This window comes from Ascidia mentula, chromosome 9 (genome assembly GCF_947561715.1).
Source record: "Ascidia mentula chromosome 9, kaAscMent1.1, whole genome shotgun sequence".
NCBI classification, from domain to species: domain Eukaryota; kingdom Metazoa; phylum Chordata; class Ascidiacea; order Phlebobranchia; family Ascidiidae; genus Ascidia; species Ascidia mentula.
Window position 1 is genome coordinate 6115204 of NC_138574.1, and position 17018 is coordinate 6132221.

The window sequence follows — 17018 nt, forward strand, 5'->3', positions numbered from 1 at the left end:
CATATTTATTGTTTTAAAAAAGGTTCTGATAACTCTTCACTGTATTAAGCTCGCCTTTTTCAAAATGCTTTTTTATATATTTTTGTGCAGAGCTCGATCGATTTTGTTTGAAACTTGTAATAAAGTTTTCAGTTTGGAAATTTTGACTATGATGTATTACCTGAATATTTGTTGAAACAAAACGTAACTCGTAAAAATACGTTTGCAGTATTTGCACAAAATTATAAACCCGGAGTTTTTTTGACGCCGCTATATTACATTGGCTACAGCAAAACTAACTTTGAACTACATCCTGACTCCGATTTTGTTTTTTTAAAAGTTACATTTAGGTAATCTTGCGTTGATAAATGCAGAAACTTCGTTTTTAAGATTACCTCATTCGTTGTTAAATTTGTCATATTCTTTTTAATAAATTAGCCACAAATCTTTGATAAATTAGAAATAGCAGCGTTCGATTACTTGTCTTAATATTATTAATGCGCTGAATACATTGGCGGTGACTTTAAACAAAATGCGGGTACTACAAGGAATTTTTGAACGACCAACACGAGACGCTACAAAATCGTGTTGGCAGATCATTATACTATATTGCTAAGCCGCTATTATGGAGTCACTATCTACCTTTCACTTGGTAATAGCTTGGGGAAAGGCATTTTTATTTGGGCTAGTTCACCAACCACCAAAACGTGTTACTCGATAAACACGAGTTACAAATAATAATGGATACTGACAAAACATCGTCAAAATGTTTATGAAAAAGCTTTGCATTTGAAATATTGTGCCAAAATTGACAAAAAGGAACCTTCTGTGCAGTTAGCTTTTCAAATTCCGTTTTCAAATTTCGTGTTCGCTTGCCGACGTCAAAAACATGCAAATTGGAACGCTTTTGGGTTCGTTGTTTTTGCAGAATAGTGCGCTTTTGGGACTGTTTAAAAGAAGGATCTGGAGCTTCTGGCTAAAAGCATCTGCACATCTGCCTTACATTCCCGTAAGCATTAATATATTGAGCGGAGATTATTTAATCAAATGTGGCATTTACGTAATTTTTTTCAAAACTGCAAAGGAAATTTGTTTGTGAGATTACCTCAAGTTTCGTTAAATTTGTTATTTTCTTGATAAATTAGCCACAAAGTCTCGGAACCATTTGTCATTAATTTGTGATCGTGCTGGCAGATCATTATGCAACATTGTGTCGTTGCATGGCTATTAAATGGGTAGTTTTTCAAAAAATGTGGTTGTTTTACTAACCACCAAGAGACATAATGCTTACTAAGTTTAAATATTTGCTGATGTATTTGTTACAACAGACGGATAGGAGGCAAGAATGTGTAAAATTCTTATAGTCAAGCAATGGAAAATAGAAAAGTTTTTCTTGATCTTCAAACTGGACTTCAATTTTGCGACGTATTGAAGAAAGTGGATTTTACTTTTACTAACTTCATCTTCATATCTGTGTATGCTGTGTTATGGTTACGGCAACGATCTTTTTACATCAACAAACATACCCTGCATTTGACTTCGTGCTGCACAAGATATTTTAGCGTTTTGGTTCTCTTTATCCTATCTCTGATAAACCCAGTGGTATATATCGCCACACAATGGTACCATAAAGGCAGGTTTGGCTGTTAGTTGAAATCCAGTGCGTTCCCTACAGATTATTACTGGCTGACGCTTGCCATAATTACTCTATTCTTTCATGCTAGTCTCCTTACACTATTTGCCTACCCTCTGTTGAAGCATCGTGCGGCTATCAGTCGACGAATGTCGCAGCAGATGCCCAATCGCAACGCTGAAGGATTGATCTTGGTGATCAGAAGAGCTTTTCATTTGGCCATTGTTTGCGTTGTTTCTGATATTATAGTGGTGGTGGTAAACGTTGCCGTCGTCACACAGAATAACACTATTCCCCAGATTGTAACCAACATCAACATTCTAATCAATGTCACAATGGTTGTCATGACATTTGGTGACTGGAAAAAGAGACTTATGTCTTGGACAAAGTCGATCAAAGAAACTGCGGCGGGAGAACAAGGCTCTTTGGCTATGATGCAGACTTCTTCCCGTTCAACAACTGGCTTACAGGAGCATATTGCTTAAGCATATCTTGTTTGGTTTTTGACAAGGCTATGTAACTCATATGTATATAATGTGCAAAGAATAAACGAAGTGACATGAAAACAATTTGTCTTGAATAGCACCAGAGACCATGTTTTTTTTTGTTATACTACGATCGTCTTTTGTTCATGGAATTTCCGCACAAGACACTAGTTGCCCGAAATGTAGTTGGATTTTGTTCTGATAGCGCATAACACACGACTGTCTCTTAGCAAACAACAATTTTCAGTGCAACAGCTTCTGTATAAAAATTATATGCTGTGCAATTCTGTACAATAAGTGTAATTTTTTTTGGGAAATAAGGAATCAGTTACAGCAAATGTAGTAAGCAAAAAACAACCCAAGTATTTTTAATCACAATATAACACAATCATTGCCCTCCAGAAAAGTGGTTGCCTTTTTCCAGGTGTACAATAATTTTGTATGGGTTTAAATTAAATGCATAAAAGGATTTGCTTCTACTTAAAATCAAATTTTTGCACTTGTAAAGTAGGTATACATGTTTAAGTGCACTATAAAGTAGGTATCAAAATGAAGAACAAATAGTGGAAGGCTTTAGGTTTAAAAAGCAAATAGATAAACAGTATGACACAAGTAACACTCTTTCAACGTGATTTTTCTCTTGCTTTTCATGATTCACTAGCTCTTGTCTCAATTTTTTTTTTTGAATATAACTGGGTTAAAGTGGTTGGTTCAGGTGTAATTGTATCAGATTTAAGCCCAATTTTTATTGATTGGATTTCACTTTTCAAAAATGCCTAAAACAGTTAAATAAAAGTAATTAGATAAGTAGGATACACACTTGAATCCTTGTACACAAGAAAAATCTCAGGACTATCAGCATTATTAACTGTACTATCAAACTTTCTTTGACTGTTTTTTTGAGGAGGAGTTTTCATGGTTTTGTCTCCCTTGCAGTATTCACCAGTTACTACTTTAGCCAGAAAGATTGATTTTTGCCCTTTAGGATCTGATGTGCAGTAACGTACAGAGTATGAAGAATTCACAGCAAAATAAACACCACGACCATAAGCTGTTGCTGTAAATTAACAATTTAATTGATATATAAAAAGGCCTTCAACTTATTACAACAATCTAAAGCAAAATGTATGTCCAATATCGTCAACCAATCAATCTAAGTGATTTTATTTGACTGATTATCTCACAAAGATTTTGAATATTATGTTACATATGTGTAGTATATGAAGTTTACCATTTTTTCCAGCAAAACTTCGATCAAAGCCTTCATCAATAATTTTTTCTGCATCTGCACATGAGGTTCCATGAAATAGTTCACGTACTACAGAGCAGCTTAAATTTGACATGTTGGTTCGGACCTCTTCCTCTTTTATTTTAAATTGATGATACAAGCCAATGTTCTGTACTCTTTCAATCTAAAATATTATCAGTCAGAATATCAAATATTCAGGAATTAAACATTTAAGTATCTTATGTTGAGGGTGACTCTTCTGGCAAAACTTGCCACAATACAAAAAAATATAAATTTAACCACAAAAGTTCACCTAAACTTTTACTTGTTTCTTAAACCAACAGTTTGAAAAAGCAGTGCTTTACAAAAAAGGCCCAAGGATAATGGGCGTTTAATATATACACATATGCTATCTGTTTATAAAAAAGCAATAAATTATATCAAAATTTAAATAATTACTTAACCTTCAAAACATATATGTGCGAAGGGTTGCTTTTTTTGAACATGTTTAAGACATGTTGGTATTCCTTGTCATCTGATCCAGAAGACAATCTAATTTTAAGTTTACCAGAACTTTTTTCCCAGTTTTCTGGAAGTTCTGCAAGAAACAACCAGTTACATGACAATATGTTGCAATACAATAAATATAAACTTGTGCACAAAGTAAAATGTAAACTACATGTTATTTATGGGACATTGCAGTGGATTAGCCCAATATCAGTATAATTAAAAAATTACAACTAACCTCCTTGAAAAGGCAAGCGGACCAACTCACAATATGTTTTGCCAATCAATATTTTCCTTGTTTGAAAGTTCACAAGAGTTTTCATGCCATAAAGTTGTATGTTACAACTTGAGCTTGAATTTTTCTGCACAGGGCATGACACTATAATAAAGGCATTCAAATTAAACAAACTTTTAGTACCTTGTACTCATTTTCGAGCACTAGATTTTTGGACATTGGTAAATCCATGGTGGTATCATTTATTTTATATTGCCATACACAACTTTTTGCCAGCAGGTTTCCAGCTTTGAGATCAGAAAATGCATTAGAAAGATACTCCTTCAACGTGGTGGAGTGCATGGGATCATGTAAAGTTATTTTTCTAAAATACAGATAATATTACCAAAACTGAGTACATACTTTTTCAGTGACAACACGGACAAAATAATTTCAAGTTGATTTTACCATCTAGAACTCAGGCAAAATTAGGAAACTAAAAAAGTTGGTTAGTTAGTTGTCCTTTTATTAATGGATGAATCAGAATAGGCTAAAAACCTTTTCTCAATGTTAAGGTAAGACTTGGTTTTCAGTGTCTCATCTACAATATCAATTAGACCATCATCACTCATTTCCAAATTGTCAGGAATTATATATTGTCGACTCTCCATGCTAGACTGAACATGTTCTACAGCCTAAATAAAATTTACACAAATATTGATGTGAATTTAAACTTAAATAAATAAAACTGATTAAGGGTAAGAATTGTGTTCAGACAATTATTTGGTTAAACTTCAAAAGGATGGCCAGACCCAAACACAGGATGCCTTAAACCCTAAATTCACAAGTTTATTTTTAGCAGCCTCACAATGAATGTTACATAAACAAAAACAAGCTAAGTTAATTCTGACTGGAAAGTGACATATATAAAATACAAGTAGTACATAAACTCATAAACAACTGAGCAGTGCCAGTTAACAAGTGAAAAAGGACAAAATAGTCAATTAAAGTTGCAACCTATAATATTTCTTGCTTGTTTCTGACATGAAATTATACGAACACATAAAACTAAGTGCTCTATGTACAAGAAAAAGGACTCATGATACTAACTTTATTTAGGTTGTCCCTTCTGTCAGTAGTTAAAAACACATTAACAGTTTGCAAATTGGACTCCATGCAACTTAGTCTTTTTGAAAGAATCTCAGCTACATCTGGGTGTTGTTGCATTTTTCTATTTCCAGTTACTTAATTGAAAGAAAAAGTTATGGCAAATAAAATAATTCTTTTACCACAACAGCCTAAACAGAACAAAATACCCTGTTTCTCAATTGCTTGTGCAAATGTTTGCAAAATTGACTTTTCAAAAACAACAAGTTTGATCAATTTGACATATTTCGGGTCACATGCAGCAAATTCTTCAAATGCTTTGGCAAATGATTTTGAAACTTTCTCAATTGACAGACCAATTCCACCTATAAACACTTAATATGAAATCAAATTCAACTATTACAGTGAAAACTTGATCCCACCTGATCCTAAGGTTGGTAGGGCAATAGATTTATATTGAAGCTTTTCTGCTATATCAAGAACTTTCTTTATTCGTCTCACCAATTCAACTTCTGAATTTGGAGTGACAACATGTATGACATAGTTGCATGAAAGATTGTAACTTTTAGTTACTTTGCATGAACGTGAATCAAAAACTGGCTTTGTATTGATGTCGATTTGCATTTGTGGTCCAGCACATTTCGAAATATAAGGTGATAAATGACCTACAGGTTACAGAAAAAGTTGTCATATCAGAAATAGTCAATATACCAGCAACGCAACTATAAAGTCAGTCAATGAGCTTTTGTTTCCATATTTACCTTGACTCAGGTCAAAGTTGGCAACACAACCATTAACAATGGCATCGTTTTTTTGTTGTGTTATGTCACCATGCATCACTTGAACATTTACAGTGCCATACCAGGTCTCTGAATTGCCAAAATCATTTATGTGACTTGTGATTGCAAATCGATTGAAAGTTGATTGTTGCAAGGATCTAAAATTTAAATTTTTGTTTTGTATTGTGTATGTGCGTCAAGTAAATTAAAGTAAATTTTTTCTGCTGTTGACATATATTTTATTTTTTTTAATGCTATAATTCATCAGTTTCAATAGTGCACTATTCGAAAATAATATCTTTAAATGCAAAGCATAGTAAATAATGTAAAAAATGCAAAATAGTACATGGTTTACTTACCCAGGTTTATCAGAACTCAGTGACGACTCTTCCAGTGGCATTGGAGATGGAGTGGTCTATAAATTAAGTGCAAAATGTAATCAAGGAAATATTATACTGCATATTGGTAGTTCATTATTCAAATAGTTGACAAAGACATACTAACATGAATATGAAGCATAAAAACCTGAACAATAGTGCTGTATTCTTTGTAAAGATGGTTAACAGCACTTTTCCAATCCTTTGTTTCAAGGTAATCTGATAAGTTTGCTGCCTTAAATGTTAACTGCTTTTCTTGCCATGATATTTGGTCAAGTTTTGACATTGCTAAAAAATTAAACCAATGGTAAAGCAAACACACATTTAATGTACATACAGTTATTAGTGCGATGAATTTCATCTTACTGTTTTGCAAGACAAAAGTGTCGCCATTTTAAATCTAACACTTTCAAAAAACTACATTAATCAGATCGATATTTAATAAATAAACTATAGAAACCTGTATTGTTCTAAACAAAGTTTGCTTTCAAAAATTACCTGACTGGACATCTGAAGTTGGTCCCATTATTTCAATCCCATTTAAAACAATTTTCATGGTAATTGTTACTGGATATTTGTGATCACTAGTTATGCGATGAAAAATCATTTTAGCTTGGGTAAAATTGCATCCAAACACTGCTGATGTTTTAAGCACTTTCTCAATAACTTTGTTGAGATCACCAACAGCTGACTCCACACAAACAGCATTAAATCCTAGTGTGTAGATTTTGTGATTCTAGAATCGCAATTATATAACATCCTATTAAGTCAATAATTTTTTTGCAAATTGTACCTCAACAATCACATGAAGATGCCGCAATGAAAGTTTTTGAGTAAAACATTTCCAGTCACCACCTTGCAGTACAGAATATGGCAGTGGTACAGGAATATTTGTTTCCAAACATTGGATCATTTCTTCCAATGCTTTACAACCAGTTTTAAAGTGGGAGTCACTCAAAGTAACTAATTTTAACCCATTTTCAAAGATCACAACCCCTATGAAAAGTAAGTAATTTTTAAACAAACAGATAAAAAGAACAACAAATACTTCACAAACTGATACAGTACTGTATGTTGCTTCAGTTATAAAACTACAATATAATTTTTGTTTCATATGTAAAATGTCTACAACTTAATTTTCGTTGAATTCATAAAATGGTTAAAAACATTTACTGCAGTCAAAACAAAATCAGTCTAAAATCCAAATTTTTTTGCAATTAGTGAAAAAAAAAAAAAATCAAAATGGACCTTTCTCAGAAACCAACTTCTGTAAATAATCGTTTGTTTAAGCTACTTTATTATTTACAGGAGTTGTTAAAAATATCTGTTACTAAGTCTTTGTAAGCCATAAAGACAACAGGAGATTCCAAGAAAACAAACTTTTATTTTTCTGAGAAACCAAGTGTTTTAAAAAAATGTCTCAGACTGTTGTCTACAAAATGTCTCAGATATTGTCACAATGTAAATGCAAAAAATTAAACAAAATATTAAAGATAACACTACCTTTAACACGGAGGTCTTTAAAAGTTTTTTTAATCAATTCCTCTGAATAGAGCATATGGTTTGTCAACATTTCCTCCAGGAAAGTTATTTTCTGTTTAACTATGTTTGGAATTGCTGATAACAGGTCTTTCTGTAAGGATGTGGACTGCTGTAATTTATATTCTCGACACTTTTTAATGATGGTTAACTAACTTTAAGGTTATCCATGTAATCTTTAGCTTCTTGGATGTCTTCTGCCGATCCACTGAAACGAAGCCGTTCATCGTCTTCAAAGCAGCTAATTTTCACTTTTCCAGAAAATTTTTTGTTGGTTCGCTTTAGGATTTCACATTTCACAAGCAACCTTAACAAGTGTATAATACCAAACCAGCATGTACTATTTCAAGAAATATCCTAACTACTAGGGATGCACAGAAAGTTCAATTGGCTGAATTTATCTGGTGGAAAATGAATAATTGTGAAAACCTTAGTTTTGAACGAATAAATTCGACAAAACGAAACTTTTTTTACTGCATGTATCGCTGATACGCATACACACATAGATTAACATGTGTTAGTACTGTTTAAACAGTTTGAAAGGTATATATATGTTTGTTTTATTTTTATGGTCATAGCAGTGATGAAAAATACTTTACACAGTTGGTACAACATTCAAGGTATTTTTTAGTACCGATAAAAGTTTGCATGATAGTAGTACATCCCATTCAGTACATGCTTTATTTAAATTTAATGCATTTAATGAGATGAATACTAAAATTAGTTTCAGTTTTTTCGGCAACTTGTGCAGAATATTCCGTTTCAGCAAAATAAAAAAATACTGTTTCGGTGCATCACTACTCACTACGCCAAGCACATTAACCCATTAACTAGTGAAGTCCCATCTTCCCTCATGTTAAATCAGTTTCCAACTAAGAGTTTGTTTGTTTGAGAAAAGACTTCAAGAATTAGAAAATTACTTGGTTACCAAAGACATTTTCACAGAAATAATAATTGCATGTTATTGTGTTTGATGAACAACATGAGAAGGTTACAGGACAAAAAAGCAGGAAAAATCATCTTTAACATAAAGGGATACACTCATGGTAATGTGTGTAGACAATGAAAAAACAAAGTGGTGCAGTGACAGTAAAAAAGTTAAGAACCCCTTTTTGCATGATAAGTGAAAATACATACTTGCACTCATCCTTCTTACAGTGTTCATTTGTACCTTCGTTTGCATCCATGTTGCTGTTGTGGGAAAGAAAAGGAATTTTAACTGTTTGTTAATAAAAATGTCGAAGTTTGATCCATTTTTAACCTAACAAAGGAACCAATTGAACACAATACTTAACTAATGGGAACTGCTCTTCTGTATGAAGACCATTTCCCATTAACTACTATGCCCGGCAGCAGCAAAAAAAATAAAAGCAATACTTAACATTTTATATTGTGACACAGTGCTTTCAATTTCTACTTTTTTTGATTCAACATCATGTTTCAACCCAATAAGCACCACATGAGGTGACTTCACATTTCGATACCAATGAACATAAAGTGAATTTTTGTCCTTTGAATGTTGAAAAAACTCAGAATGAGTGTTGTATAACTTTTCCAGGATTTCAGCATCATAAAACAGTTTTGCACTGCTGTAATTTTCCAAATGCCTTGCAAGAAGTGTTTTGAAATGATCCTCAAATGTTGGCATAACCTTTAAATAAACATTTGCCAATAAAACTTTACATTTATTCACCCAAACTATTAAAATCAAACCAGGTCTGTGGAGCAAGTATAAACAAATTCATCATCTTTCTGTTTTATGTTGATAGTAGCATTTGGTCCCAAAATTTCCTGGAGCTCTTGCATGTGCTTATCAGATTTTTTTATAAAAATTGCTATAGTTTTCTCATCGGCAGCAACTTCATACATTATTGTTTTATTTGACCTAAGAAGAAATATCTCCACTTTTGTAACCACATATTGCTTACTTCCAGGCCAAACTTGGCATGTACAAAGGTCAAGTTTGTGTTCAGGCTTTGATTTTAATGCAAATGGTACCTAAATGTTTCATGCATTCTTTTAATTTGTTAATATGTTGATGAGAATTTTTAACAAATATGGCCACATTTATGTCTTTGGCAGGAACTTTAACAGTAGCCAATCTTACAGAAGATGAACTAGAGATAATTAAAAAATTATTTAATGTTGGCAAAATATATTCATTGCTTTCTAAAGCATACCCAACACTATCCAAACTGTTTTTTATGTATTCCAGTTTTTGTGAAACAATGTTTTTTTCTCCACATACAATCACATGATTGGCATTTTGGTACCAACGAATAAACAATCTTGAATCAGCATCATCAAAAAATGAAGGATCCATTTTCTCAATATATTCTCGAGGAAAAGTTTTTTTCACTGTTGTGTATGAATCCAAAAAGTGTGCAAGACTTTGTTTGCATCGCTGATAAAAATAGTTTGGTGCTATCTTGGTTTTTCCCTGCAAAAATGTTTCTTGGGATTAATAAGCATGGTAAAGATGTAAATCATTGAATTGGGAAGCAGTGCGAAGATCCAATCTTGTCATACGTTAGCATGAAACATTTCTGTGTTGAATTAAGATCTATATTTGCTAAATAAAATACACACTACAAAACCTAAAAAATCTGGTACCTTTAATGGAGAAAAGCAATATTGCATTTCTTGTTGTTCATTACTGTTTATCGTAACAAATGCAAAGTCGTTGAAAGCACCAATTAACTTGAACCGAGCTGGTTTGTTTTTGAGAAGAAAACGAGCAACATGTTGGTCATCAGCAGGAATGACAACATCTCTGCATTACACATCATAAACAATAACAACTAGAGGTTATTAAGCATTTGTTTTAGTTACATGCACCAGTAATTAATTTGTCAACATTTAAATAATCAGTAAAGAAAAAGTTTTGTACTTTTTTTGAGAAAACTTTCACAATTTGAAAACACGGCTATGCCAGATTGGAAAGTCTACGATTTGATCAGAGGTATTTTTATGCATGACTGTTGATTGCACAGACAGTGCACAGATCAGCAAACAGTTTTTTGTGTTAATGCATATTGGTTAATTTTTTTTTCAGGATTACCAATAAAACTATGCAAAAGTGTGAAAGGCCCTTTTTTCAAATCTGGCAGATATGTATGAATTTCATTTTTGAAAAAGCAGAAAGTTTCAACTGTAGCAAACCTTATATTTGCAACAAGCTGTATTAAATAGTAAAACACTTCTTTAAAGAAACTTATACAATTGATGGTTTCGAATTCACATCAACAATGGGTCTGACATTACAATGCAGCAGGAAAAAGATTGACTGAAAATGCATTGCTTTAGATACAAGTTTTTTACTAAAACATGTATAGCGAAGACCTAAATTTTTTTATGATTTTTGTTTTTTAATTTTATGTTTAGGCAAAGCAGAAATTTTCGAAGAATATAAGTATACCAAGCACCAAAAATTTCTGCTTAGGCGAAGAAAAACATCTTAAATTAATGGCAATTAGCGCGCCTCTCAGCAACTTTAGCTGCTGTGTGCGTTTTTACTGCGGCGAACAAGTCTTGATCGTATGGAAACTGACAGCGGACGGACACTAAAGCTTATCTGTTGTGTATTTTGTTAGTGCGTACGACCAAACAACAAAAATTTCCCACAAAATTTTTTACTGCACGTTTTATTGAAAAACACCTATCTAAACCAATGCATTTTCCGCCAATCTTTAACTGCAGCATTGTGACGTTTGACACATTGTTGACGCGAAGTCGGAACATTGAATTAACCTACTTTTCGGCATTATGATGATGTCTTGCCATATTACTCCATTAACCAGTTTTCTTTAAATTTGCAACTTGTTCTCTGTTCAGGCAAAAAGATCACTTCTACATAAACATCGGTTCCAATGGTGCCAAATTGTATTTTTTGCAGGGATACCAAAGAGGAACCGACAAACAAATGACGTCACAAAGCAAGTTCAGTTCCGCTTGGAGGGAATACCCTGTTTCGCATCTCAACTCCAGTCAAAGCAAAGGTCTGTAACGTAATTTTACAACGTTTGAATTCATGGAAATATGAACAATGGTCACACAACAGCCAGTTTCGTAATTAATGTACGGAATCTCTTTCCATGGGGTTAAGGCATAAGGTAGCGTCTCGTCCAGCATCTCATTTCAAAATGTATAGCAACGGTTGCTTTCTCACGTGATTTGATCTCGTTACTAGTGTGATATTAATTTACAAACGTTATCAGTTTCTATGCAATATCTATGTTTTCATGTGATTTTATTGGACAGCTTAAATGTGTCGCCTTAGGGACGTTAAGTTTCTCGTGTATAAAGTCCTTCATTGTTTTGTGTAAGTGTCCAACATTTAAAATGTAAAAACGAACAGTTTACTGCGCTCAGCATGTATCGGCCGATCGAGACTGCGAGTGTAATGGCAGAATTTGCGCGTCTGGCACCGCGCCGTCGTCACATAATAGGATAGAATCTCAATTCCCGAAAACGCGTGTATTTGGCACACGGACACAGACACGTTCACGAACACGGTCTTCTGTGAAGAAAACGTACATTTATGATCCCAGTTATTCAATGATATTATGTCAATAACAAATATGCTTACCGGAGTTTTGAGCCAGATCGAAAAAAACTCAACAAACCAATCAGATTGATATCGCTTACACAAACTTATTCAAATAGAATATAGGTAACGCAGAAGTAATACCATGCTTTTGCATAGCAAGGCAGGATCGCCCCACTGCGCAGGCCCCTTTATATTTGGTGATCTCAGCTCTCGTATTTTAATCATAAGGTTCACATGCTACGCAGCCAAGGCATTGCAGCCAAGCTGGATCAGCCACTTTTCCCGACAAGTCGGAGCGAGAACTGAAAATTCAAGCTCCCGGTGAGGTTTGAACTCACGACCCTGGGCTAACCAGGCCCAACGCTCTACCGACTGAGCTACAGGAGTGCAGTGGTTTCACGGGGTATATTGTGGCCAAGGTACACTGGTGCGCAAGTGCACAAATTGTCAGGCGACCTTCACATACGTAGGGGATCTCTTGCTGGAATTCCTCTCTCCATGATTCACATTTAAGGAAATTAACTGAAATATTATCAACGGCAGGATAACAGATAGACGGGCCGACGAGAGACCACCACAGCGGTGTTCTCGCAGCAAATGGTTGTTTGCGGTTTCCTGTTCTCATCTCCAAGACTCTATGGGCATACGGAACGTCAGTGCCATTAAGTAGCAGCACCTCACCATTACACAACTGAGGAAATTCTAATCCCTGAAGGCGTGGAAATTCCGTATTTCTCGGGGTTGGATTAGGCTCGACCGGAATAGCGTCAATAGACAAGGCATTGTCCACATTAATTTCTTCATCTTCATTTGATGACAAAACGCGAAAAATTGCGCTGATGCCACTGTAATTTGCGAGCCTTTTTCCGACGCTGGACATGGTAACTTGTCTCGGACTTCCGTCTATTGAAAGTAGATCTGCTAACCTTTTGTCGTAAAAACTTGTATCGGATCCCTGGTCGAGGAACGCGTACGTCTTGACCTCTCGACCATTGGCTCGAATTTTCACCGGAATAACCGAAAAGTACGATGAATGGCCGTTCTTCATCGCATTGCACCTGGCTGTAGAATTGGTGGTCTGGCTGCTGGGGGGCTCGCTGCGCTGAATTCTATTTTACAACGCTTCTACGAAGGCTCTAGCGACTATATGGCTTACCGATGTTCTCGTAGAGAATGTTTCTTGCCTCTGGATAGCCTTCCTTCGTCTCCAAGACAGAACTGTGTTCAATCGGGGACCTCGCCTTTCCTTTGCATTGATTGACAAGCAATGTCAGGCGCATATCGTCACTTCGAGTCTTGCATTCGAGATTCGATTCAAAGTAACGTACAAACATCCAATAATCCGTAGGTTTTCCCGAGAAAGTCATGTGGCTTCGGCATACTCATGCCTTCTCCAACTGCCTCTACGATGCACGGTAATACAGCTGGGCTCTCTTTCATTTCCAAGTCCGGGTGTATATTCTATACAGGAGCACGTACAAGAGGACTATCGTTGTCACGTGGTACTTCCCCATTTTGGATATGGGACGCACAATCTCGGGTAGCAGAAGACGTCGTCGGAACTTCTTCGACAGCCAGGACCGAGGAAATCGATTCTACCTCTGGGCTCTGGCTATGGTTGGGCCCCTTTTCCGATGACGTCAGATCATTGACTTCTTCATTCAATATTCTAGCCTTTGCATCGGCAGCCTGGAAATCGTATTTTGCCTTTAACTTTCGCCTTTCTGCTTCCAAAACAACCTTTTCCAAATCTGCCTTCTGTTGCAGAGCCACCCTTTCAAGTTCTGCCTTTCGTTCCAGAGCTGCGTTTTCAAGTTCCGCCTTTCGTTGCCCTTGAACTAGATCGCATATTTTTAACGTGTTTTCAATAAATTGTTTTCCTTGGATTTCTCCATATTTTAACGTAAAAAAATCGTCGAGAAAGTTACAACCAGCAGCAGAAAACTCCCTTTCACAGCAAAATCGTGTTTATGCTTTGTTTGTTACACGCCATTATACAGAGTGTAACTAAAATATTATCGCCAGAAATAGTTTGAATGATAAAGCTTGCTGTTTTTTTGTAATTTAACAAAACTGTGATATTATAACAGATCGACGAGCTTCGTGAGGAGGAACCTGATTGGACGAATTATGATGAAGATGAAACCACGGTAAAAATGCAGTTGGCCGATAATGTCATGTAGTTTTTGCTCAACGATACGGTTCAATGCTTCAACAAGATCGATCAAAAGCAGTTCAAATCGAGATGTGTTATTTTTTAAGCAATTTTGAAAACATTCTTGAAACTGTTGCCAAAATAGTGAAATGTTTGAACCGTCAGGTTGCGGTTGAAAGTAGCAAACAATGAATGTGTTAAACACAATTTTTCGTCATTTCATCCGGGTCTGTGTAGTAGTTAGTCCCAGAACGATTTGGTCAAACAAAACAAAAATATTCAAAAATCCCCATAGTCAGTAGATTTTTGTTGGTTCGAATATTGTCTTTCAACTATATCCAGATCGTACTTTGGTATGCGTATTCCTGTTATATCAGTTTGCTTTAGGCGAAATCAGTGTCTTATTACCTCGTTTCCAATAGCGCCACAAAGCTTGTAGTCTTGCTAGCAAGTAGTATGAGTGTCCTGTACAGTTTTCACTCAACACAAATTTATTGTTTTAAAAAAGGTTCTGATAACTCTTCACTGTATTAAGCTCGCCTTTTTCAAAATGCTTTTTTATATATTTTTGTGCAGAGCTCGATCGATTTTGTTTGAAACTTGTAATAAAGTTTTCAGTTTGAAAATTTTGATTATGATGTATTACCTGAATCTTTGTTAAAACAAAACGTAACTCGTAAAAATATGTTTGCAGTATTTGCACAAAATTATAAACCCGGAGTTTTTGTTGTCGCTGCTTTATTATATAGGCTACAGCAAAACTAAATTTGAACTGCATCCTGGCTCCGATTTTGTTTATTTAAAAGTTACATTTAGGTAATCTTGCGTTAATAAATGCAGAAACTTCGTTTTTAAGATTACCTCATTCGTTGTTAAATTTGTCATATTCTTTTTGATAAATTAGCCACAAATCTTTGATAAATTAGAAATCGTGTTGGCAGATCATTATACTATATTGCTAAGCCGCTATTATGGAGTCACTATCTACCTTTTACTTGGTAATAGCTTGGGGAAAGGCATTTTTATTTGGGCTAGTTCACCAACCACCAAAACGTTTTACTCGATAAACAGTCTGAGTTACAAATAATAATGGATACTGATAAAACATCGTCAAAATGTTTATGAAAAAACTTTGCATTTGAAATATTGTGCCAAAATTGACAAAAAGGAACCTTCTGTGCAGATAGCTTTTCAAATTTCGTTTTCAAATTTCGTATTCGCTTGCCGACGTCAAAAACATGCAAATTGGAACGCTTTTGGGTGCGTTGTTTTCGCAGAAAAGTTCGCTTTGGGACTGTTTAAAAGAAGGATCTTAAGCTTCTGGCTAAAAGCATTTGGCACATCTGCCTTACATTCCCGTAAACAATAATATATTGAGCGGAGATTGTTTGATCAAATGTGGCATTTACGTAAATTTTTTCAAAACTGCAAAGGAAATTTCTTTGTGAGATTACCTCAAGTTTCGTTAAATTTGTCATTTTCTTGATAAATTAGCCACAAAGTCTCGAAACCATTTGTCATTAATTTGTGATCGTGCTGGCAGATCATTATGCAACATTGTGTCGTTGCATGGCTTCTTATAATCAAGCAATGAAAAATAGAAAAGGTTTTCTTGATCTTCAAACTGGACTTCAATTTTGCGACGTTTTGAAGGATTTTACTTTAACTAACTTCATCTTCATATCTGTGTATGCTGTGTTGTGGTTACGGCAACGATCTTTTTACATCAACAAACATACCCTGCATTTGACTTCGTGCTGCACACGATATTTTAGCGTTTTGGCTCTCTTTATCCTATTTATCATATCTCTGATAAACCCAGTGGTATATATCGCCACACAATGGTACCATAAAGGCAGGTTTGGCTGTAAGTTGAAATCCAGTGCGTTCCCTACAGATTATTACTGGCTGACGCTTGCCATAATTACTCTATTCTTTCATGCTAGTCTCCTTACACTATTTGCCTACCCTCTGTTGAAGCATCGTGCGGCTATCAGTCGACGAATGTCGCAGCAGATGCCCAATCGCAACGCCGAAGGACTGATCTTGGTGATCAGAAGAGCTTTTCATTTGGCCATTGTTTGCGTTGTTTCTGATATTATAGTGGTGGTGGTAAATGTTGCCGTCGTCACACAGAATAACATTATTCCCCAGATTGTAACCAACATCAACATTCTAATCAATGTCACAATGGTTGTCATGACATTTGGTGACAGGAAAAAGAGACTTATGCCGTGGACAAAGCCGATCAAAGAAACTGCCGCGGGAGAACAAGGCTCTTTGGCTATGATGCAGACTTCTTCCCGTTCAACAACCGGCTTACAGGAGCATATTGCTTAAGCATATCTTGTTTGGTTTTCGACAAGGCTATGTAACTCATATGTATATAATGTGCAAAGAATAAACAAAGTGACATGAAAACAATTTGTCTTGAATAGCACCAGAGACCATGCTTTTTTTTGTTAT

At 35.1% G+C, this 17018-nt stretch overlaps 2 protein-coding genes and 1 pseudogene across 2 annotated transcripts; 2 read left to right on the forward strand and 1 right to left on the reverse strand.

Moving 5' to 3' along the window:
- The first annotated feature begins 1350 nt into the window (after positions 1 to 1350).
- On the forward strand, positions 1351 to 2097 carry LOC145914449 (uncharacterized; annotated as a pseudogene).
- A 167-nt stretch (positions 2098 to 2264) lies between these two features.
- On the reverse strand, positions 2265 to 11743 carry LOC145913201 (uncharacterized). Its single transcript, XM_083000773.1, has 22 exons — positions 11603 to 11743; positions 10462 to 10621; positions 10029 to 10288; positions 9562 to 9733; positions 9231 to 9499; positions 8986 to 9039; positions 8005 to 8155; positions 7813 to 7942; positions 7103 to 7305; positions 6808 to 7045; positions 6458 to 6597; positions 6292 to 6347; positions 5915 to 6090; positions 5576 to 5818; positions 5363 to 5518; positions 5157 to 5290; positions 4605 to 4741; positions 4251 to 4431; positions 4071 to 4194; positions 3790 to 3923; positions 3329 to 3509; positions 2265 to 3154 (listed from the first exon to the last, which is right to left on the reverse strand). The coding sequence occupies exons 1-22, from the start codon at positions 11629 to 11631 to the stop codon at positions 2883 to 2885; spliced, it is 3600 nt and encodes a 1199-aa protein (XP_082856899.1). The 5' UTR covers positions 11632 to 11743; the 3' UTR covers positions 2265 to 2882.
- A 4399-nt stretch (positions 11744 to 16142) lies between these two features.
- On the forward strand, positions 16143 to 16892 carry LOC145914450 (uncharacterized). Its single transcript, XM_083002281.1, has one exon. It carries the CDS (start codon positions 16143 to 16145, stop codon positions 16890 to 16892), a length of 750 nt encoding a protein of 249 aa, XP_082858407.1.
- Positions 16893 to 17018: the final 126 nt, after the last annotated feature.